Below are 25,662 nucleotides of genomic sequence, written 5' to 3' on the forward strand. Positions count from 1 at the left end.
CTCATACGTGATGAGTTTATTTTACCATAAATGTTTATTGGGTGTTATCCAGTTTTCCTATAAAACATAAAGGTTAAACCTCCACATTCTTATTATGGTAGCGTAAGTTAAAATTATCCTACATTACCAGTTTATGTGAAATTTTATAAATATGAAAACTTGGGAGTTACTCTGAACAGTAGTATATCATTTCAAAGGGGCAAAACTGTTGGCTGTAAGGGAGCAGTTTACCCTTAACTTGAATGAAAATAGTTTATATAAAGTTTTAAAATTGAATTTCAGAATATTAAATAGACATTCAGTTTTAATAGCAAAATAGATTGCGGACTCTAGGTTACAACACAGTTATAGGTGAGACCTTAGTGATGGTCTGGAAAATAAATTCCCAACAACGGCCACATACCACATTACAACTGCTAGTCCTTCCAAAAGAACTCAGGTTTAAGTATCATTGGAACAAAAATGGATAGTTTGTAGAGAAAAATGCTATAAGCTAGTTTTGTTTATCTGGACCGAACAAGTGGCTTTTGTTGGTATTAAGGCAAATCATTGAACTGAAAATGGAGTGGGAAGTCCCTGAAGCCCAGTGAGGTGGTACAAAGGAAGAAAGTACGTTTATTTAAATAAAGCTCTTAAAGCTTTATTTAATCATACCTGCCCTTTGCTTTTTCCTTGGATCTGTCATTCCAGCAGGCATGTACAACATGCCAAATGTTTGTTTGTGCAGAGCCTTCTGCCTTCAGTTGAAAAGATGGTTGTATCTTGAGAGAACTCTGAAGAGGACAGTCTGCAAGTGAAAAATCTGCTGCCACTCTTAGCAGGAGGTCAGTAGTTTACCAAGAAGCCATAAGTGACTGCTACTGAGGAGTAAATTTCACTAATGAAGAACCCTTCACAGATTGGACACTACCTGTTGAAAAATCACAATTATTTTTGCTTTTAATGTTGGAAATTTATTATTCTTAACCAAAGAAAGGTTTCCATAAATTTAGAAGTAAAAGGTTACCACTGCACTAACTTTAAGTTTGCCTAGCCTGAGAGATTATTAGCCACTTGCTGTGAAATATATGCCTTCCGGAATACCGGGTCACTTGGAGAATTTACGTTTTCACTTAAGACTCCGGGCGCTCTGTGACCTAAGTACCTGGAAAGGAAAAACATTTCTACCTTCAGGGAAGAAGTGCTTCAGTACTTTTCGTGATTCTAAGGGTCAGTGGCTTACAGGAGTATAAATGTCCTTGGGAGACATCTATTAAATATGAAATAGAGATGCATGGGAATAAAAATAGTAGCACTACGTAGCATGACTGATAGCTACTTTGCCCATGAGACTTGAGGTGGTAGTGAAGGAATAGACAGAGGCTATTGTAGTTTGCATATGATTACAGAAACTCTATAGTTGAGTTACATGCAGAATTTGGCATAGCATCAAGAGTGAGTACAGCCACACGTACAGAACACCCATTAGCAAGGCAACCGTGATTCGGTTGGATCCAGTGGGTGCGAGAGATCTCGGAACCTTTCTGTAGAGGGTATTTTCCGGGAGGGACCGGAAAAGAGGAGGGTCCTTAGTCGCGATGTGGGGAGGCCGCAAGCTGAGCTCCTCCGGGAGTCGTTTCTTAGCAGTGCTCAGGTTTGGGTGCCGGGTTACACAAGCCGACTGTCCTCGCCTCTCCACGTCGGCGGGTGAGTGTGTGTGTGTCCGTTGCAAGCAGCTCCCGCGGCTGACCAGCTGCCGTGCGCAGGCGCGGGAGGGGGCGGGCGGTGCCAGGCCTGCCGTTGCTGTCCTGCCCCTCGCCGGCGGCGGCCGACCCGCCCGGGCTTCCGCTCCAACGTCCCCAGAGGCTGGGACACCCCGCTGGGGCCCGTGACGCCGGCCGCGGAGAGCGCGCTGTCCCGCTGGGGCTGAGCTGCTGCCGGCCGGCCACCTGCCTGCCGGAGGCCCCCGGTCGCGCGCTTGCGCCGGCGCCGCCTCCTAGTGCCCGATGGCGTCGTATTTGGGTTTCGTTTTCAAAAATTTGCCTTTTTCTTCCAGAAAGAATTTAAGGCAAGTATACTACTTTCTGATTAATAGGTTAAGTCAACAGATTGTTTTGGCGAGTACGATCAAGAAAATAACGCACGAACCTGACGCTTGTACATGAGTTTGATTATATAATTCCCAGTATTAGCCAGAAAATTAAGTTCATCCTTTACCGTAAACTCATCTAACCAAATACTGTGTGCCAAGCACTGGGAATTTTTAAATGACTGGTACCTCAAGAATCTCTTTTTAAAATGTTAGGATAGATCTAAGATTCAGGATATCATGAGCAAAAAAATGGGGAACTTGAAGGCCCACTTACAGAGTTTGTAAATTGGTACTCTCAGTACAGTGAAAAACCGTGCAGCCAATAAGAATGCTTTCATGTATATCCACATGGAAAGATGATTGGGATATAGTGTTAAGAAAGTAAATTACAAATCTGAATTATGACCTTAGGACGCAGACGAAGATATCTGGAGAGAATGGAGGTACATAAAAATTTTAGTAGGGGTTACCTGCGGTGAAGTTGGTGCTCTATCGTTTTGTCATTCTTTATACACTTTAGGAGCTTTATTCTTCAATAAGCATATGTCTTTTATAATCAGAAATTTAGAAGAAATATAATATAAGTATTCACAAATTTGGGGAGTGAACATAAAAGGAGCTGATCATATTTGGGATCAGGAAGACTTTAAAACAAGGTATTTTGGAGCTGTGAAGAGTTGACAGGTTTTAGAAGCAGTGAAAAGAGCCAAAGGACCAGCGAGCCGTATGTGCGTGATTTCTGAGAAACTGCAGTGTTGCTTGAAGAGCAGAGTGTGGATGGAGGCCCGAGATTCAGGAGGAGACCTGCAAACGAGACGGGACACTTTAGGCTGTGCAGATCCATGAAAGGCTATGTACATCTGAGATTGATTTTATCTTGACGACAGTGGGAAATTACTGAAGGAGCAGTGTAATCAGAACGTGTGTTTAAAAAATAACACTTGGCAGCTGTGTAGAAAGGGAGATGGAGTCAGGCAGCAGTAGGTTTAGGGAGGCCCTCGAGTAATCCAGATAATAATGACTGCAGGAAAGTAAGGTATTGGCAGGAGAGAGGTCTTGTCAAATGCACCTGCCATTTGACACAAAAACTTGCAAGATTTTTACCTACTCTCAAAAATAAGTGAACCTACCAGTGTAATTCAATCTCAAGTTTTTGGAATAGCAAAAATTTAGAAATAACCTAAATAAATGTCTATTAATAGGGGACTGCTTAAGTAAGTTATGGGATAGCCGTATAACGAATTACCATGCAGTCCTAAAAAAAGAAAAGGAAGTTCTTCATGCTCTGTTGTGAAAAAATCTCCCAGATACACTGATCGGTGGAAAAAGCAAGGTGCAAAAGAATGCATATAATATGCTGTATTTTGTAGAAAATAAGAGAAACTGGTACACAAAAATGACATGTATAAAATATCTCTGGGAGCTTACATATGAATCTAGTAACATTGGCTGCCTGCAGAGGGAAACTGGATAACTAGAGTCCGTGGTGGGAGAGGTACTTTGTGGTGTACCATTTTGTATTTCTTACTTTTTAAAAAGCTTTTTATTTTGAAATAATAAGTCAGCAAAATAGTACAGAGAATTTCCATATACTCTTCACCCAATTCCTGAGTGATAGCATCTTACCTAACCATAATACATGTCAAAGCTAGGAGACTGAACTATAGGCCTTACTTGAATTTCATCACCTTTATATCACTCATTCTGTGTATGTGTGTTTTACCACATACAGAGATTTTTGTGATTACCACCACAATCAGGATATGGAATTATTCCATAATTACAAAGAAATTCTTTGTATGTCAGACCTCACCTTAACCCTTGGCAATCACCAATCTGTTACCTGTTTCCATAATTTTACCATTTGAAGAGTGATATATACATGGAATCATGCAATATGTGACTTCTGACATTCCCCCCCCCCACTCATAAATACCCTTGAAATTTATTGAAGTTTTGTGTATTAATAGTCATTCCTTTTGATTTGAGTAGTCTGTCATGATGTGGATATACTGTGGTTTGTTTAACCATTTCCTCTTGTAGGATGTTTTGGTTGTTTCAGTTTGGAACTGTTATGAAAAAGCTGCTGTGTACATTTGTGTGCAGGATTTTGTGTGGATGTAAGTTTTCACTTCTCTGGGATATATGCCCAGGAATGCAGTTGCTAGGTTCTATGATGACTGTATGTTTAACTTTATTAGAAACTGCTTTTCATAGTGGCTGTACCATTTTACATTCCCACTTGCACTGTATGAGGTCTAGCTGCTTCATATTCTGAGCCACACTTGGTAATACCAGGATAATTTTAGCCAGTTTGATAGGTATATAGTGGCTTTTATTTGCATTCCTTTAACAGCTTTTGATATTCTCATGTGCTTATTCAATTTTCCTGTACTTATTTGCACCTGTATATTCTCTTTGATGAAATGTCTGTTAATGTTTCTTTATATCCTTTTTATAATTCCCACACCAATTTTATAATTGGATTGCTTTTTTTTTTAATGGGAGTTGTTTTTTTACTGTTGAGTTTAAAGAGTGTCTTTCTATATTCCAGATATAAGTCCTCTGTGGGATATGTGTTTTGCAAATATTGCCTCCCACTCTGTGACTTGTTTTCTTTTTCTTAACAGAGCAAAAGGTTTTAATTTTTATTAAGTCCAATTTAATCAATATTCTCTATTATTGATTATTGTTTTGTAGTTAGATGTAGGAATTCTCTCCCTAACCCTAAATCATGAAATTCTTCTCCTATATTTTATTCTAAGAGTTGTATAGTTTTGCATTTAGATCAGTGATCCATTTTGAGTTCATTTTTGTAAAAGATGTGAACTTTAGGTCAAAGTTTTCCTTTTTGTCTATGAGGTCCGATTGTTTCAACACCATTTATTGAAAAGACTGTTTAATCCACTGAATTGGTTTTGTACCATTGTTAAAAAAAAAAGTTGGGTGAACATTTTTTGGTTTATCTCTGGTTTTTCATCTGTTCCATTGGTATTTGCATCTGTCTCAGTCCCTAACACTTCCTGATTATTATAGCACTATGGCGAGTCTTAAAATTGAGTATTATGAGTCATGCAATTTTATTCTTTTTCATTATTGTTTTAACTCTTCTATTTCTTCTTCCTTTTCATGAAAGTTTTAGAATTAGCTTGTCTTATGTGTAAAAAAAGGATGTTAAGTTTTTGATAGAAATTGTGTTAAATATATAGATCAGTTTGGGGAAAATTGATGTTGAGTCTTCCAATCCATGAACCATTTATTAGGTTGTCTTTGATTTCTGTCAGCAATGTTTTAGATAAATGTGCAGGATACAGACCCTGTACATGTTAGATTTATACAACAGTGGAAGTATTTAATTCTTTTTTTGGAATGATTTTAAATGATACACATTTTGAATTTTGCCTTCCAATTGTTCATTGTTAATCTATAGAAACAACTGACGTCTTTGTGGGTTGACTTTATAAATCTGTGACCTTGCTGAACCCACTTATTACTTCTGGAAGCTTTTTTTTTTTTTTAAAGATTCCCTGGGACTTTCTACACAGTCATGTCATCTGGAACTAGGAACATTTTAATTTCTTCCTTTCCACTCTTTTATTTCCTTTTCTTGACTTTTGCACTGGCTCAGATTTTTAGTACTATGTTGAATAGGAGTTATGAGAATGGGCATTCTCTCCTTGTTCCTGGGTATAGTTTTAGGGGTAACACATTTAATCTTTCACCATTAAGTACTATGTGCGCTATAGGATTTTATGGTTGCTCAGTCAGATCAAAGAATTTCCCTTCTATTCTGTTTACTGAGCATTTTAAATCATAAATGGATGTGGATTTTGTCAAATGTTTTGTCCACATCAACCAATAAGATTTCTCCTTTAAATTGTTAATATGGTAGGTTCATTGATTGTCTAATATTGAACTCCTGTACATGGCTAGAATAAACCCCACTTGGTTGTGCCGTATTATTGTTTTTATACGTTATTGAATTCTGTTTTCTAATTGTTAAGACTTTTTGGTCTCATGAGAGACCTTGGTCTAGGGTTTTCATTGCTGTATCATCCTCAGTTTTTATCAGAGTAATGCCAGCTCCATAAAGTGGGTTGGGAAGTGTTCCTCAGTCTTCTGTTTTTTTTTTGGAAGAGATTGCGAAGAGGACTTCTTGTTTCTTTTTTAAGTGTTAGTCGAATTCACCAGGGAAGCTATCAGCTGAGCTTAGAAGTTTAGTTTTCAGAGGTTTTAACTATGAATGTAATTTCTTTAACAGTTATAGGACTATTCAGGCTGCCTATTTCATCTTGCATGGGCTTTGGTAGTGTGTGATTTTCATGGAATTAGTCCATTTTGTCTAAATTGTAAAATTTATCATTTTAATGTCTATTGGACCTGTAGTGATATATCCTCTCTTTAATTCCTGTTATTGGTCACTTAGGTCTTCTTTTTTTGTCAGCCTTGCTAGAATTTTATCAATTTTATTGATCTTTGCAAGGAATTAAGAAAAATTCAAAATCAAGAAAAAAAAGCCCTTTTGCTTATCAATTATAAGATTGCCAGGTAATTCTGGCAATTACATGCATATCAGGGATTCAGACTGTGCAATGTTTTCTCCAAACTGTTAACTTTTTTTTTCAGTTTATACAAAGAATCAACTCAGTTGTGCTCTACAAATTAAACCATGGGTTTTCAATGAATGCATCATGTGGTTCAAGTCCTATAGAATGACTTTTGCTGGCTTGAATAGAATGAAAAGTCACAAGTAAGTTTATTCATTACTATGACATATATTTACTATAATTATGTGCAATAATAGTTTAGTAGTGATTGTGTTTAACAAACCCCGTCAGTATGTCAGTAGCTCATATGGTTTGATTAAGGTAGCTTTTGTTTATTTAAATAATCTCATTTTTCCAACAACTTTTAAATTTGGAAAGCTTCAAACCTAAAGAAAAGTTGTATTAGCATGTACATCCTGTGCATACCATTCATCCATATTCAGAGATCACTTTTATTTTTGAAAGACTGTATTCCTTGGAAAAGTACTTTTTACTTCCTTATAATTTAGTGCTTAAAATCATAAATGATTTGGATGCAACATAAATATGATAAGGTGGATAAGTATATGTTCTAGGTAGTAAGATTGAAACATAGTAACATCTTTCTGTATTCATATTTTATAAACCAATTTCTAACCTTGTGAAAAGTAGTGCATAAGTTAAGGGTGTGAGCTGTTTTTCAGGTATATGCTTCTACTTGTAAATGAGCTAGCTCCTTTAAGGTTTGGTGTATGTGAAATCATTCTTGGTCAACTGGGCAACCACCTACTGTTACCTATTGTAAGGCAATACTTGATTATCAAGGCTTTGCATGAAGCATGGAAAAGGCGGGTAATATTTGTAAGATAATACTTCAAAAGAGTGACATTTAACCCTTAAAAGGATAATAAGTCATCAGTATAGAGTGTACTTTATGTAGCTAAGAAAAAATATTGTAAAATGTTGAATGGCATTATGTATTCTAACATAACAACCTTATTCGCTTTTACCCAAGAAGGTTTGGGGGATTTTCCTATCATGTACTTGAAATGGAACATCTGTCTGATCTCTGTTTATTCCTAATTGATTGCATTTGATTAAAAAATTTTTTTAGGTGAATTACATACTTTTCTGGTCCTTCTCCTTCAGATTATTCATTTGATAAATGTTTCTGGAGCACTAACTGTGTTCCAGGAACTATGCTAGTCACCAGGCATAAAACGGTAAGCAAGACAGTCCGTGCCTTGCTCTCGTAGTGCTTATGTTCTAGTGGGGGACATGGTCAAATAATCACATGGTCCCAGGAAGAAGAACAAAGTAGGATACGAGTTCACATGGGGAAATATGATCCACTGAGAGGCAGGGAAGACTTCTTAGGTAGCATTCCATTTAAATTAAGATGTAAAGGATGAGAAGGGACCAATTAGGTGTGTAGAAGGGAGGGAGCACGTGAGAAGAAGAGGTGAGGCACAGGGAACCGCATACACAGAGTACCTGAGGAAGGAGCAGGCGTGGTCAGCTCAGAGAGCAAAAGGGAGGATGAGGAGAGTAGCAGAGGGAAGAAACTGGGAACCACAAATTCAGAGCATTGGAGGCCAGGCGAAGGATTTTGGTCTTTTTCCTAATGTCACTGGGAAGCCATGGAAGCATTTCAAGTGGGAAAATAGCATGGTCATATTCCGCACAATCACTCTGGCTGCACTGAGGAGAACAGATTGGAAAGGGGATGAGACAGGAAGCAGGCAGTCTAATTAGAGGGCTAGTACAGTAGTTCAAGCAAAAGATGATGGAGCTTGGATGAAGATGCTAGCAGTGGAAATGGAGAGAAGATGGAGACACCTGGGTTCAAGTCCCAGCTCCACCCCTTAATCTCTGAGCCTCCCTTGTTTCATCTGTGTATTAGGGATAATAACAGGACCTGCCCTCTAGAGTTGATGGGACGATTAGGTGAGGTGACATATGACACACTGGAATTCTTAAACAGTACCAGGCATTTAGTAAGTGCTCAGTAAATGGTTACTACTCCCACTCATACCACTAGTAGTAATACTGTTATTAGATATGACCCAGAAGACCAAGTTCTGTTTTTGTTGTAACTTACTTCAAAAGGAAATTAATTTTGTTTCACTTATGAAAAAAATTTACATAAATATATATTTATAAGAATATATATTTATAAGAAAACATTTTTTTGAAAAATCAAATTTTTTGAAGAATCAAAAATGAGTGATGCATGTATTTGGCATCAGAAATATAAAGTAGAATGTCTTTCTGTATCATATAGCCTAAGTTACATTTTTTTTTTTTTTTTTAGGAGAGCAAGGTACAGTCTTTTATTTAGAGATACAGTGAAAGGATAGAGCTCCCGGCTCACGCCAGTAGGGGACAACAGAGTCCCTCGGTTTCTTAACAGAAGTAAAACTTTGCTGTTTGGACAAGTCACGAGAAGCATTTTTCTCCATTTTTCCCCTCTCTCTGGTCTCTGCTGAGATGAGTTTCCACGTCAGTACGGATCATACTGCAAAGAGTCCGATCCTTACAGTCATCTCGTTTCGGATTTTTAACAGAAGTAAAACTTGGTTGTTTGGACAAGTCACCAGAAGCATTTTTCTCCATTTTTCCCCCTCTCTGGTCTCTGCTGAGATGAGTTTCCATGTCAGTATGGATCATACTGCAAAGAGTCAGGTTCAGGTCCTCAGAGTCATCTCATTTCGGATTCTTAACAGAAGTAAAACTTGGTTGTTTGGACAAGTCACGAGAAGCGTTTTTCTCCATTTTTCCTTCTCTCTGGTCTCTGCTGAGATGAGTTTCCACGTCAGTACGGATGGGACTGCAAAGAGTCTGGTCCTTACAGTCATTTCGTTTCAGTTTCTTAACAGAAGTAAAACTTGGTTGTTTGGACGAGTCTCCAGAAGCGTTTTCCTCCATTTTTACTTAGCTTGGGTCTTTGCTGAGATGAGTTTCCACGTCAGTACGGATGGGACTGCAAAGAGTCCAGTCCTTACAGTCATCTCGTTTAGGTTACTTAACAGAAGTAAAACTGTTGTTTGGACAAGTCACGAGAAGCGTTTTTCTCCATTTTTCCCCCTCTCTGGTCTCTGCTGAGATGAGTTTCCACGTCAGTACGGATCATACTGCAAAGAGTCAGGTTCAGGTCCTCAGAGTCATCGCATTTCGGATTCTTAACAGAAGTATAACTTGGTTGTTTGGACAAGTCACCGGAAGCATTTTCCTCCATTTTTACTTAGCTCGGGTCTTTGCTGAGATGAGTTTCCACATCAGTACGGTTCATACTGCAAAGAGTCCGGTCCTTACAGTCATCTCGTTTCGGTTACTTAACAGAAGAAAAACTTGGTTGTTTTGACAAGTTACCAGAAGTGTTTTCTTCCATTTTTCTTTTTCTCGGGTATTTGCTGAGATGAGTTTCCGTCCCACTAATGATCATACTGCAAAGAGTCCAGTCCTTACAGTCATCTCATTTCAGTTTCTTAAGAGAAGTAAAACTTGGTTGTTTGGACAAGTCACCAGAAGCGTTTCCTCCATTTTTACTTAGCTTGGGTCTTTGCTGAGATGAGTTCCCATGTCAGTATGGATGGGACTGCAAAGAGTCCAGTCCTTACAGTCATCTCGTTTCGGTTACTTAACAGAAGTAAAACTTTCTTGTTTGGACAAGTCACAAGAAGCGTTTTTCTCCATTTTTCCCTCTCTCTGGTCTCTGCTGAGATGAGTTTCCATGTCAGTGCGGATCATACTGCAGAGAGTCAGGTTCAGGTCCTCAGAGTCATCTCATTTCGGATTCTTAACAGAAGTAAAACTTGGTTGTGTGGACAAGTCACCAGAAGCATTTTCCTCCATTTTTACTTAGCTCAGGTCTTTGCTGAGATGAGTTTCCAAGTCAGTACGGTTCATACTGCAAATAGTCCAGTCCTTACAGTCATCTCGTTTCGGTTACTTAACAGAAGAAAAACTTGGTTGTTTTGACAAGTTACCAGAAGTGTTTTCTTCCATTTTTCTTTTTCGCGGGTATTTGCTGATACAAGTTTCCATTCCACTAATGATCATACTGCAAAGAGTCCGGTCCTTACAGTCATCTCATTTCGGTTTCTTAAGAGAAGTAAAACTTGGTTGTTTGGACAAGTCACGAGATGCGTTTTCAGCCATTTTTACTTCTCTCTCTTCTTTGCTGAGATGATTTTCCACGTCAGTACGGATCATACTGCATAGAGTCCGATCCTTACAGTCATCTCATTTCGGATTCTTAACAGAAGTAAAGCTTGGTTCTTTGGACAAGTCACCAGAAGCGTTTTTCTCCATTTTTCCCCCTCTCTGGTCTCTGCTGAGATGAGTTTCCACGTCAGTATGGATCATACTGCAGAGTCAGGTTCAGGTCCTCAGAGTCTTCTCATTTCGGATTCTTAACAGAAGTAAAAGGTTGTTTGGACAAGACACGAGAAGCGTTTTTCTCCATTTTTCCCCCTCTCTGGTCTCTGCTGAGATGAGTTTCCATGTCAGTACGGATGGGACTGCAAAGAGTCTGGTCCTTACAGTCATCTCGTTTCAGTTTCTTAACAGAAGTAAAACTTGGTTGTTTGGACAAGTCACCGGAAGCGTTTTCCTCCATTTTTACTTAGCTTGGGTCTTTGCTGAGATGAGTTTCCATGTCAGTACAGCTGGGACTGCAAAGAGTCCAGTCCTTACAGTCGTCTCATTTTGGTTACTTAACAGAAGTAAAACTTTGTTGTTTGGACAAGTCACAAGAAGCATTTTTCTCCATTTTTCCCTCTCTCTGGTCTCTTCTGAGATGAGTTTCCACGTCAGTGCGGATCATACTGCAAAGAGTCAGGTTCAGGTCCTCAGAGTCATCGCATTTCGGATCCTTAAGAGAAGAAGAGAAGTAAAAGTTGGTTGTTTGGAAAAGTTACCGTAAGCATTTTCCTCCATTTTTACTTAGCTCGGGTCTTTGCTTAGATGAGTTTCCATGTCAGTACGGATGGGACTCCAAAGAGTCAGGTTCAGGTCCTCAGAGTCATCTCATTTTGGATTCTTAACAGAAGTAAAACTTGGTTGTGTGGACAAGTCACCAGAAGCGTTTTCCTCCATTTTTACTTAGATTCGGTCTTTGCTGAGATGAGTTTCCAAGTCAGTACGGTTCATACTGCAAAGAGTCCGGTCCTTACAGTCATCTCGTTTCGGTTACTTAACAGAAGAAAAACTTGGTTGTTTTGACAAGTTACCAGAAGTGTTTTCTTCCATTTTTCTTTTTCTCGGCTTTTTGCTGATACGAGTTTCCATTCCACTCATGATCATACTGCAAATAGTCCGATCCTTACAGTCATCTCGTTTTGGATTCTTAACAGAAGTAAAGCTTGGTTCTGTGGACAAGTCACAAGAAGCGTTTTTCTCCATTTTTCCCCCTCTCTGGTCTCTGCTGAGATGAGTTTCCATGTCAGTACGGAGCATACTGTAAAGAATCAGGTTCAGGTCCTCAGGGTCATCTGGTTTCCGATTCTTAACAGAAGTAAAACTTGGTTGTTTGGACAAGTCACGAGAAGCATTTTTCTCCATTTTTCCTTCTCTCTGGTCTCTGCTGAGATGAGTTTCCATGTTAGTACAGATGGGACTGCAAAGAGTCCGATCCTTACAGTAATCTCGTTTAGGTTACTTAACAGAAGTAAAACTTGGTTGTTTGGACAAGTCATGAGAAGCATTTTTCTCCATTTTTCCCTTTGGTCTTTGCTGAGATGAGTTACCACGCCAGTACGGATCATACTGCAAAGAGTCAGGTTCAGGACCTCATAGTCATCTCGTTTCAGATTCTTAACAGAAGTAAAACTTGGTTGTTTAGACAAGTCACTGTAAGCATTTTCCCCATTTTTACTTAGCTCGGGTCTGCTGAGATGAGTTTCCATGTCAGTACAGATGGGACTGCAAAGAGTCAGTTTCAGGTCCTCAGAGTCATCTCGTTTCGGATTCTTAACAGAAGTAAAACTTGGTTGTGTGGACAAGTCACCAGATGCGTTTTCCTCCATTTTTACTTAACTTGGGTCTTTGCTGAGATGAGTTTCCAACTCAGTACGGTTCATACTGCAAAGAGTCTGGTCCTTACAGTCATCTCGTTTCGGTTACTTAACAGAAGAAAAACTTGTTTTTTTTGACAAGTTACCAGAAGTGATTTCTTCCATTTTTCTTTTTCTCGGGTATTTGCTGATACAAGTTTCCATTCCACTAATGATCATACTGCAAAGAGTCCGGTCCTTACAGTCATCTCATTTCGGTTTCTTAAGAGAAGTAAAACTTGGTTGTTTGGACAAGTCACGAGAAGCGTTTTCATCCATTTTTACTTCTCTCTCTTCTTTGCTGAGATGAGTTTCCACGTCAGTACGGATCATACTGCATAGAGTCCGATCCTTACAGTTATCTTGTTTCGGATTCTTAACAGAAGTAAAGCTTGGTTCTTTGGACAAGTCACCAGAAGCGTTTTTCTCCATTTTTCCCCTCTCTCTTGTCTGCTGAGATGAGTTTCCACGTCAGTACGGATCATACTGCAAAGAGTCAAGTTCAGGTCCTCAGAGTCATCTCATTTCGGATTCTTAACAGAAGTAAAACTTGGTTGTTTGGACAAGTCACCAGAAGCGTTTTTCTCCATTTTTCCTTCTCTGTAGTATCTGCTGAGATGAGTTTCCAAGTCAGTACGGATGGGACTGCAAAGAGTCTGGTCCTTACAGTCATTTCATTTCGGTTTCTTAAGAGAAGTAAAACTTCATTGTTTCTACAAGTCACCGGAAGCGTTTTCCTCCATTTTTACTTAGCTCAGGTCTCTGCTGAGATGAGTTTCCACATCAGTACGGATGGGACTGCGAAGAGTCCGGTCCTTACAGTCATCTCATTTAGGTTACTTAACAGAAGTAATACTTTGTTGTTTGGACAAGTCACGAGAAGCGTTTTTCTCCATTTTTCCCTCTCTCTGGTCTCTGCTGAGATGAGTTTCCACGTCAGTATGGATCATACTGCAAAGAGTCAGGTTCAGGTCCTCAGAGTCATTGCATTTTGGATTCTTAACAGAGGTAAAACTTGGTTGTTTGGACAAGTCACTGGAAGCGTTTTCCCCATTTTTATTTAGCTCGGGTCTTTGCTGAGATGAGTTTCCATGTCAGTACAGATGGGACTGCAAAGAGACAGCTTCAGGTCCTCAGAGTCATCTCGTTTCGGATTCTTAACAGAAGTAAAACTTGGATGTGTGGACAAGTCACGAGAAGCATTTTCCTCCATTTTTACTTAACTTGGGTCTTTGCTGACATGAGTTTCCACGTCAGTACGGTTCATACTGCAAAGAGTCCAGTCCTTATAGTCATCTCGTTTTGGTTACTTAACAGAAGAAAAACTTGTTTTTTTTGACAAGTTACCAGAAGTGTTTTCTCCCATTTTTCTTTTTCTTGGGTATTTGTTGATATGAGTTTCCATTCCACTAATGATCATACTGCAAAGAGTCCGGTCCTTACAGTCATCTCCTATCGGCCTCTTAACAGAAGTAAAACTTGGTTGTTTGGACAAGTCACCAGAAGCGTTTTCGTCCATTTTTGCTTTGCTCTGGTCTCTGTTGAGATGATTTTCCATGTCAGTACGGATCATACTGCAAAGAGTCCGATCCTTACAGTCATCTCATTTCGGTTTCGTTTTTTTTGTTTGTTTTTTTGTTTTTTTTAGGAGAGCAAGGTACAGGCTTTTATTTAGAGATACAGTGAAAGGGTAGAGCTCCTGGCTCATGCCAGGATGGGACAGAAGAGTCCGTAAGTTACATTTTTAAAAATAAGTTTCTGCCTGGCTTTTCATTTAGACCTCTCAGGTACCCTTGGATGAGACTGTACAGTGCTTCTCGAGCCACCGTGGACAGCAGTGAGGTAAAAACGTTCCTGGCCCTAGCCCACAGGTGGTGGGATGAACAAGGGGTGTATGCGCCTCTCCATTCCATGAATGACCTGAGGGTGCCATTTATTAGGTAAGGTTCTAGATGTTCGAGGTCTTTTAAAATGTAACTCTTTTCAGCAGTTCATCTTCTTTTGAGTTCATTTTTTTTCGTGGTTTATACGTAGGTTCAAAATGCTGCATTTGAAGTTTGACTTAAAATTAGGGAGATTCTCTTCAACATGCATTATTTGAAGCTGTTGATTTTTCAAAGCACCCAAATTCTAGGCTGCTTTCATAAATTCATTTGAAGCATTTTTAAACATTATCAGGTTAATTAGAATAGAAAAGTAACTAGAATCCAGTGGCATCAGGGGCATTTTACAGTGACTGACCTTCAGGCCCTCCTGATAAAGGGCAAGTATTACTGAGACAGTTCAACAAAAATTTCCTGAAAACTTACCTTGAACAGAGCTTGGGAGCCAGACTGTGCTGAAGTTACTAATATGTTCATCATTTGAAACATAGCCCAGGTACTTCAAGAATTTAGTTTGCTGTGGGAGATAAAAGCAAGGATTCATCAGACCTTCCATTTATCAGCAAATTGATCATGTGTTCTTCTGTCCATTCATTTATTTATTCATTAAACATTTTTGAGCAGCTGATATGGGGAAGGCATTGTAATGGACATAGGACATCAGACTCAGACTGTCCTCATGGAACTTCCTGGTTGGTTTTTGCTTATTCTTCCCAAATCAGGGCAGCAGACAGGAATATGGGCACCCTTTTATTACCACTAAATTAGTGGATCACTGAAACACTAAGGCTGAGAAAAGCAGAAATGTCATTCTGTCATTCTGTTAGGCTTGATCAGTGTTTCTCAAGTCCTAAGGCCCTGGGCTAGCAACCTCAGCATCAATGCAGAATTCTCAGGCTCACCCTGGACCTCCCATTCTGGGGGTTCAGCAGTCTGTGTTTGAGCAAACTTCCCAGGTGATTCGGATTTACACTGAACTTGAGAACTGCTCTCTCTATTCAAACTACCATGACAGTGTTAGACATCACACTAAAACCGATCACTCAGGGAAGTACATGTTCGTTAGAAGGTTAGATTTTATTGTGAGCATAATTGGAAGCTATCAAAGGGGAGTAATATCTAAATTATGATATAAAGGAGTTGTTTTGGCCTCTGTATGAAGAATGGATTGGAATTTGTTTGCAATGGGTCCTTCACTTATGACATTCTGAAGTTACCTACTTAACCACTATTTAGGTTGTTCTTAGAAATTAATTTAATAGCAATAAAAGATATCCTAAGATATCCTTATTATATATATATATAATCTACTTTAATATAATTAAAATTTATATATAGCCCAACTTATAAGTTTAATTTACAGTAGAGCTACATAGATCTGTGTGTGTGTGTGTGTGTGTGTGTGTGTGTATATTCATATGTGTGTGCTTACGTTTGTGTATGTGGTAAAGTGTTACTATGATTATCTTAGAATTAAGTTTATTTGATTTGGGTGCCTGTTTACATGACCATGAAAACACCACTAACTTAGATGACTAGTAAGGACTCAGTTTAGAAGGAAATGTGAGCAAATTTTGAAAATACAGATCTCCAACTGCTTTTTCTAAGCCCTGTAAAGTAATCTATTTGTTGCTGGCATGAAATGGGTTTAGCAAGTACTGATAATGTAGCTAATAGATGTCTTTGGTGATGTATCTTAAGCAAATAAAATTAGGTTAATCTAAATTAGATTATAAAGTTTTCCTTTAGATATTTACTAAAGTAATGTCTGAATTATTACTAGATCATTTCAAGAGCTTTACTTTTAAACTTACTGCTTTTGATTATTAAAAATATCTTATAAACATAAGTCATTTCATGCTGAAAATGTTTACCAAAAAAAATCAATAACCCATTTAAAATTAGAGTATAATATTTTCTTGAAAATTGTGTACTTTTAGGACTTTATTGATAAAATTAATAATTTGTTTTTATGTTTTGGTTTTGTAAAAAAAAAGAGACAATCTTTTAAAAATAGTTGCTAATCACCAGCCAGGAACACCTTTGTCTGGGATGAAGATTCTTGATGTCGGCTGTGGTGGCGGACTGTTAGCTGAAGTAAGTGAAAAAAAAATTGAGAAGAACTGGGCTTATGCCTCATTTATCCTTTTCACAAATAGTATTGTTCATTAAAAGCATAATACTGTTTATTTTTATTGATATGCGGTCTTACTTTAGTTTCAAGTATACAACCGAGTGGTTCAACAATTACTCATATTATTAAATCCTCACCCCCATTAGTATAGCTATTATCTGTCAACATAGAAAGATATTACAGAATTATTGGCAGTATTCTCCATGCTCTACTACTATACCTGTGACCAACCTTTATCATGATTGAGGATTTTTATGCCCCTTTATTCCCCTCCCCCTCCATTTCCACTCACCCTGGTTCCTCCCTCATGGTAACCTGGACCAGTCCCTCCTCAGTGTTTATGAGTCTACTGCTGTTTTGTTTTTTCTGTTTTGCTTTGTTGTTATATTCCACAAATAAATGAAATCATATGGTATTTGTCTTTGTCTGGCTTATTTCACTGAGCATAATACCCTCTAGATCCATCCATGTTGTTACAAATGGCAGGATTTCTTTTTATTGCTGAATAATATTCCATTGTGTATATGTACCACATTTTCTTTATCCATTCATCTATTGATGGACACTTAGATTGTTTCCATGTCTTGGCTATTGTAAATAATGCAGCAGTAAACATAGGGGTGCATATGTCTTTTTGGATCAGGGATTTTATTTTCTTCAGGTAAATTCCTAGAAGTGGAATTGCTGGGTTGAATGGTATTTTTAGTTTTAGTTTTTTGAGGAATTTCCATACTGCTTTCCACAGGGGCTGCACCAATTTACATTCCCACCGACAGTGTAGGAGATTCCCCTTTCTCCACGTCCTTGGCAATACTTGTTCTTGTCTTTTGGATAGTGGCCGTTCTAACTGGTGTGAGGTGATATCTCATTGTCGTTTTGATTTGCAGTTCCCTGATTAGTGATGTGGCCATCTGTATGTCTTCTTTGGAGAAGTGTCTGTTCAGGTCCTCTGCCCATTTTTTAATTGGATTATTTGTTTTTTTGGTGTTGAGGTGTATGAGTTCTTTATATATTTTTGATGTTAATCCCTTATTGGATTAATCATTTATGGGTATTTTCCCCCATACTCTAGGTTGCCTTTTTGTTCTGCTGATGGTGTGCTTTGCTGTACAGAAGCTTTTTAGTTTGATGTGGTCCCACTTGTTCATTTTTTATTTTGTTTGCCTTGCCCAAGGAGATGTGTCCAGGAAAAAACTGCTATTTATTATTGATATTTATGTTCAAGAGATTTTTGCCTATGTTTTCTTCTCAGAGTTTTATGGTGTCATGTCTTACATTCAGCTCTTTGATCCATTTCAAGTTTACTTTTGTATATAGGGTGAGGCAGTAATCAGTTTCATTCTTTTGCATGTAGCTGTCCAGTTTTTCCAGCACCAGTTATTGAAGAGGCAGTCTTTTCCCTATTGTATATTCATGGCTCCTTTATCATATATTAATTGACCATATATGTGTGGGTTTATATCTGGGCTCTCTATTCTGTTCCATTGATTTATGGGTCTGTTCTTGTGCCAGTACCATATTGTTTTGATTACTGTAGTTTTGTAGTATAGCTTGAAGTCAGGAAGCATAATCCCCCCAACTTTGTTTGCTTTGGCTATCTGGGGGTCTTTGTGGTTCCATGTGAATTTTAGAACTATTCTAGTTCATTGAAAAATGCTATTTGAATTTTAGGGATTGCATTGAATCTATAAGCTGTTTTTGGCAGGATGGTCATTTTGACAATATTAATTTTTCCTATCCATGAGCATGGGATAGATTTCCACTTATTTGTGTTTTCTTTAATTTATTTCATGAGTGTCTTATAGTTTTCAGAGTATAGGTTTTTCACTTTCTTTGTTAGGTTTATTCCTAGGTATTTTATTCTTCTTGATGCAATTGTAAATGGATTTGTTTTTCTGATTTCTCTTTCATTGTTAATATATAGGAATGCAACAAATTTCTGTGTATTAATTTTGTGTATTAATAACCTATTAGTTATTGTTCTAGTAGTTTTTTGGTGGAATCTGTAGGGTTTTCTATGTATAAAATCATGTCATTTGTAAAGTGACAGTTCAGCTTCTTCCTTGCCAATTTGGATACTTTTATCTCTGTGTTTGATTTTCATGGCTAGAACCTCCAGTACTATGACGAACAAAAGTGGTGAGAGTGGAAATCCTTGTCTTGTTCCTGATCTTAGAAGAAGAGCTTTAGTATTTCACCATTAAGTATGATGTTAACTGTGGGCTTGTCATACATAGCCTTTATTATGTTGAGGTACATACCTTCTGTGCCCATTTTGTTGAGAGTTTTTATCATGAATTGATTTTGAATTTTGTTAAAACCTTTCTCAGGATCTATTGAGATGATCATGTGATTTTTATCCTTTTTTGTTAATGTAGTGTATGATATTGATTAATTTACAAATATTATACCATCCCCTTGCATCCCTGAATGAATCCCACTTGGTCATGATGGATGAGCCTTTTGATGTATTCTTGAATTTGGTTTTCTGATATTTTGTTGAGGATTTTTGCATCTGTGTTAATCAGGGATATTGGTCTATAATTTATTTTTTCTGTAGTGTCTTGGCCTGATTTTGGTGTTAGAGTGATGCTGACCTCATAGAATGAGTTTGGAAGTAGTCCTTCTTGTTTTACTTTTCGGAATACTTTAAGAAGTATGGGTATTAACTCTTCTTTGAATGTTTGGTAGAATTTGGCTGTGAAACCATCAGGTACTGGGTTTTTGTTTTTGGAGTTTTTTGATTACCAGTTCAATTTCATTGATGGTAATTGGTCTGTTCAGATTTTCTGTTTCTTCTTGGGTGAGTCTTGGGAGGTTGTATTTTTCTAGGAAGTTGTCTGCTTCTTATAGGTTGTCTAGTTAATTAGCATATACTTTTTCATAGTATTCTCTAATAATTCTTTGTATTTCTGTGGTGTTTGTTGGGGCTACTCGTCATTTCTGATTTTATGTATTTTTGTATTCTCTTTTTTTCTGGATAAGTTTGGCTAGGGGTTTATCTATTTTCTCAAAGAACCAGCTCTTAGTTTTATTAATTTTTGGTTTTTTTATTCTTCTCTATATTATTTATGTCTGGTCTGATCTTTATTATGTCCCTCTTTCTACTAATTTTGGTTTTCATTTGTTCTTTTTCTAGTTTCTTTAATTGTGAGTTTAGACTGTTTATTTGGGATTGTTCTTTTTTCTTGAGGTAGGCGTGTATGCTGTGTACTTCCCTTTTAGAACAGCCTTTGCAGTGTCCCACAAATATTGGACTGTTGTATTTTTGTTTTCATTTGTCTCCCTGTATTGCTTTATTTCTGTTTTAATTTGGCCATTGATCCACTGATTATTTAGAAGCATGTTGTTAAGCCTCCATGTGTTTGTGGGCCTTTTTATTTTTTGTGTATAATTTATTTCTAGTTTCATACCATTGTAGTCTGAGAAGTTGCTTGATACAATTGCAATCTTTTTGAATTTATTAAGGCTCTTTTTGTGGCCTAGTATGGGATCTGTTCTGGAGAACACTCTATGTACATTTGAGAAAAATGTGTATCATGCTACCTTGAATAGAGTATTCTGCAGATGTCTGTTAAGTCCATCTGATCTGATGTGTTGTTCAATGCCTCTGTTTCCTTATTTATTTCCTTTCTGGTTGATCTGTGTATTGATGTGAGTGGTGTGTTAAAAGTTTCCTAAAATGAATGTGTTGTAATCTGTTTCCCCCTTTAATTCTGTTAGTATTAGTTTTACATATTAGGTGCTCCTATATTGGGTGCAGAGGTATTTATAATGCTTATATCCTCTTGTTGGACTGACTCCTTAATCATTATGTAATGTCCTTCTTTGTCTCTTGTTATTTTCTTTATTTTGAAATACGTTTTGTCTGATATAAGTACTGTCACTGATGCTTTTTTCTCCCTGTTGTTTGCATGAAATATCTTCTTCCATCCCTTCACTTTGTTCCTGTGTATGTAAGTCTTTGGGTCTGAAATCAATCTCTTCTAGGCAGCACATAGATGAGTCTTGTTTCTTTTTCCATTCTACCACTCTGTCTTTTGATTGGTGCATTCAGTCCATTTACATTAAAGGTAATTATTGATAGCTATGTATTTACTGCCATTTTATTTATTGTTTTCTGTTTGTTTTTGTAGCTCCTTTCTGTTTCTTCCTCTTTTTTACTCTTCTGTTATTATTTGATGGTTTTGTTTAATGTTACGGTTGGATTTCTCCTTTTAATTTTTTGTGTATCTACTACAGGCTTTAGGTTTGTGGTTACCAAAGATTCAAGGATAGCTTCCTGACTATATAACAGTCTATGTTAAGTTGCTAATTGCTCTATTTGGAACACAGTCTAAAAATTCTTTTTTTTCTTCTTCCTCCCACACTTTATGTATTAGATGTCATTATCAAAGCTATTTGGCCTTAGGAATATTTCTTTCTATGGCAGTCCCTTTAACATATCCTGTAATGCTAGTTTTGTTGTTATAAATTCTTTGAGCCTTTGTTTATATGGAAATTGTTTAATCCCTGCTTCATATTAGCATAATACTGTTATGATTTTAAAACTAATGCATGCACTTTATTTTTTTAAAAAATTCATTAAAATTTAGAAAGTAATAGTGAACGATTTGTTTTTTTACACAGAGCTGGGGCACTGGGCATTCAAATAGCTTTGAAAATTTCGTTATCTCTTCTGAAGGTGAGGTAGTCTCCACTGGTTGAAATGCCATGAGAAGCTGTCCTTTGTACTTGCCCATCAATCTGCAAATCTAACAGAGTTCTGGCTGCAGTGTGGCTCTCCCCTTGGTGCTACAGAGCACATGGAAGAATGTTCATTCTCTCTGTGCAAAGTATTGGCTTTGGCTTACAGTAAATTTGTGCCCTGCAGTTTTATTTTATATTCTTCTATCAACACAGTAATTTTGTTCCAGTGCTGCATCCTAATTTGATCTTTGAAGGAATATTAAGTGGTAGTATAGGACACAGATGTAAGGAAGTCTCATGGAATGTGGTGCTGTCAGGTCCATAACAGCCGAGTTGACAGTGAGGCTGACAGAGGCCTTTGATGCATAGCTAAGTTTCCACAAGCACAGAAGATGTGTTCTTCATATAGCAGTGGGTTGGTTTCTTTGGACATCATTTTAAAATTCCAGGAAATGTAAAATAATGTGTTTATACATCCCTTAGAATCAAGAATATGTGGTACATCAAATTACAGATGATTAATTAAGATTTTGCTGTACATATTCTATATCTTCTCAGTGTGTTGTTACAAGTCTTATGTTTCTGAAATTAAAATAATTTGATTTATACTTTTAATTTATTGACTAGTTACAAAATAAACACTATGCAACCTTTGTTCAAAATTAAGACTTTAAAAACTTGAACATGTCACAGGAAGTGATTGAATTAAAAGTTGAAAGAAGAATTAGCTATGAAGAATCATTTCTAGTCAATCACAGAAAAAAATAATTGAGGAAAAAAATTGTTATTTAGAAAATCAGGGTATCAGAGATTTTTGCTGTTTTTACAATATGTTACATTACTGTACTATGTGTATGTAAATGTGCCAAGTGAATATAGACAGAATTTTTTCTATTCTCAAGCAGTTCTTGGTACTGTTTTTGTTATTGTGATTATTGTTTTCTTTTAAGCTTTTTATCATGGAAATGTTCAAACAGGTACAAACTAAAAAAAATGGTGTAATGAACTTCCATGTGCCCATAAATGATCTCCAATAATTACTTCCTCTTGGTTAATCTTGTTTCCTTTCTGATAAGCTTTTTATTGCTAATATGTGTTCTGTTTTCTTCCTGAGGGTAACTGTTTTTTATATCATTAGCCTCTAGGGCGGCTTGGGGCTTCAGTTACTGGAATCGATCCTGTGGATGAGAACATTAAGACAGCACAGTGCCATAAATCATTTGATCCTGTCTTGGAGAAGAGAATAGAGTACAGAGCATGTTCCCTGGAAGAGATTATGGAAGAGACTGCAGAAACATTCGATGCTGTTGTAGCTTCTGAAGTTGTTGAGCATGTGATTGACCTGGAAACATTTATACAGTGCTGCTGTCACGTGTTAAAAGTAAGACTACAGCGTTTACTTGTTTGGTTTTTATTTTCTTTCCGTGTGGGTATATCCATAGCAATAAATGTTTCATAATCCTTGAAACCAGGAAGTGAGGAGTAGGGGACAGCATCTCTGCTGGAGATTATGTTTGCCTCTCAGCTTGTCCTCAATATGGGGGTTTTCCAGATATGGTGTCTTGATGTATAGGGATCTTGAAAAATGTTGGTGCTGAACACTACTGTATTACAAACAACGGATTTGTAGCAGTGTTTTTCCATTGGTGTAGTCTGGATTAAATACCTAATAGATATTGAATGACAATTACTAAGAAATTTGATTTGGATTACTACTTTAAAAATCAAATAAAAGCCATTATTAGCATAAATTAACCTAGCATTTATTAAGTAATTATGTGATATGTATAACAGTTTTTAGCTTATAAAAGAATACTTCATACATATGGTCTCACTTGCTATTACCTACAACCAGGTGAGGAGGGTAAGGCAGGCATTGTTATGATCTCCTTGGACCAATGAAGACTAGATGTTAAAGGTTTTTTTTTTTTGTTATCATTAATCTACAATTACATGAAGAACATTATGTTTACTAGGCTCTCCCCTACCCCAGGTCCCCCCCCCACAAACCCCATTACAGTTACTGTCCATCAGCATAGTAAGATGTTGTAGAATCACTACTTGTCTTCTTTGTGTTGCACAGCCCTCCCCTTTCCCCCACCCGCCACATTATACATGCTAATCATAATAGCCCCTTTCTTCTTCCCCACCTTTATCCCTCCCTTCCCACCCATCCTCCTCAGTCCCTTTCCCTTTGGTACCTGTTAGGCCATTCTTGGGTTCTGTGATTCTGCTGCTATTTTGTTCCTTCAGTTTTTCTTTTGTTCTTATACTCCACAGATGATTGAAATCATTTGGTATTTGTCTTTCTCTGCTTGGCTTATTTCACTGAGCTAGATGTCAAAGGTTTTTAACACAGAGGTCCCTAGGCACTTATGTAGGACTTAAGACTGCATCTTTTGATTTCAAGTCTGCTACTTCCCATTACATTATTATGGTTATATAATTCTCCATGTCTGAGGGTGGTTCCAAGTTTTCTTTTAATAAATATCCCTAAAGTATTTATTATTATTATTATTATTATTATTATTATTATTATTATTATTATTACTATATTGGCTCTGTTATTATTCAAGAGATAAGACCCTAAGGTCAAGAGCTAAAAGAATGAAATGGTTAGCCCTTACCTAAATAGAGCTTTTTAAAAATACTTAAAAAAAAAAATTGTAGACCTATAGAAAATTTGCAAAGATAGTACAGTGTTCCCATTTACCCTTCATTCCATTTCCTCTGTTTGCTAACATTTTACATAATAAGGGTGAGCACCAGTGTCACAAAGTTGAAGGAGGCCCTCACTCCTTGGGGCCAGCCCTGCATTTGCACATTCCACAGAGTGAAGCTTCCTTCGGTGTTGTGCCTCATTGGCCTCACTGTAGTCCTACCCCTGTGTATAACCCATAGTCAAAACTAAGAAATTCATTGACATTATTCTATTGACTATACTACAGACCTGTTAAATTTCATTAGTTTTTCTACTAACGTCATTTTTCTGTTGCAGGATCCAGTCTAGGATCCTACATTGCATTTAGGTGCCATGTTGCCTTAATCTCCTTTGGTGTGTAATAGTTTCTTGGTGTTTCTTTTTAAATAGATTTTATTAGGCTTATCTCCCGTTTTCTAAGCAAAGCTCCTCAATGATTACTTTTATGTTGTGTGTATAAATGAGGGTTCTTTCACATTTATGAAGAATGCTGGCATTAAGGAATTTAAAACTAATTTTTGTTTTATAGCCTATTAAAAAAAAAATGACCATTGCTCACAACTATTTCCTTACAATAAGATTTTAGAGAACACAGATTGCATATTCATTAAGTGTTTTTTTTTCCCTACCTCTTTTGAGAGATAATTGACATATAAGTGATTCTTAAGATACTTTAGGGTAGTAGAGTTTTATGGATAAAATTACAGTGTGTGATGAAATAGTGTCTGATATTTCAGTTTTAATTTAAGGGCACATTTCAGTATTTCAGGACCTCTTATTTTTTTATTATTTATTTTGGGGTGATATTTGAGATATGCGATCTCCATGTTATTCTCTCATTCTCCCTCTCTCCAAATATATATGTATATATATATATATATACAGTTGACCCTTGAACAATGTGGGGTTTAGAGGCATCAGTGTCCTCTCTGCACAGTCAAAAATCTATGTATAACTCTTGACTCCTCAAAAACGTAATAGCCTACTGTTGACTAGAAGCCTTACCAAAATGCAAACAGCTGATTAACATCTATTTTGTATGTTAAATGTACTATATACTGTATTCTTACAATAATGTAAGCTAGAGAAAATAAAATGTTAAGAAAATCATAACGAAGAGAAAACATGTTTAAATACTGTTCTGTATTTACTGATAGTATAAGTTTATGTTGTATGTTTACAAGATTGTCAGTACCTATATCAATATTATTTTATATGATACAAAACACTATAGATGTTACATGTATTACTAGCACTAGACATAAAAATGAAAAGATAGTGAAAATGAAATTCATACTTATTTACAGGTATAAGAATTCATGCACTGATAATGAAGAAACAGAAATAATGATTGCTCTTTGGTAGCCTAGTGTACGCGATACAATTACTTCATGGTATCCTAGCCCACACACTGATGAATGAATTGTCATAAAGTTATTATGGCATATAGTATTACGGTCATATTTATAATTCCAACACAGTATTGGAAACATTGTTACATTTTTTTAAATCACTTACCTGTGATGATAGGCTAATAGGCAGTTTCTCCAATTATGAGAAAGAGAGGCACATTATGTAGTAATAAGTAATACAAAACAAAGC

General features: G+C 37.0%; 1 protein-coding gene across 3 annotated transcripts in view; it reads left to right on the forward strand.

Moving 5' to 3' along the window:
• The first annotated feature begins 1,527 nt into the window (after window positions 1-1,527).
• The window catches only part of COQ3 (coenzyme Q3, methyltransferase), a 29,505-nt gene continuing 5,370 nt past the window's right edge, over window positions 1,528-25,662 (forward strand). The window contains exons 1-5 of one of the 3 annotated variants that reach the window (XM_037001101.2): window positions 1,530-1,686; window positions 6,698-6,821; window positions 14,432-14,593; window positions 16,534-16,633; window positions 22,498-22,740. In XM_037001101.2, the coding sequence (XP_036856996.2) occupies window positions 1,578-1,686; window positions 6,698-6,821; window positions 14,432-14,593; window positions 16,534-16,633; window positions 22,498-22,740 (738 nt within the window). In that variant the 5' untranslated portion in view covers window positions 1,530-1,577. Of the gene's footprint in view, window positions 1,687-1,760; window positions 2,048-6,697; window positions 6,822-14,431; window positions 14,594-16,533; window positions 16,634-22,497; window positions 22,741-25,662 lie in introns of those variants that run through there. The other 2 variants (XM_017654471.3, XM_037001102.2) reach the window with 2 other exon arrangements.

The sequence above is a fragment of the Manis javanica genome, chromosome 13, assembly GCF_040802235.1.
Source record: "Manis javanica isolate MJ-LG chromosome 13, MJ_LKY, whole genome shotgun sequence".
Lineage (NCBI taxonomy): Eukaryota > Metazoa > Chordata > Mammalia > Pholidota > Manidae > Manis > Manis javanica.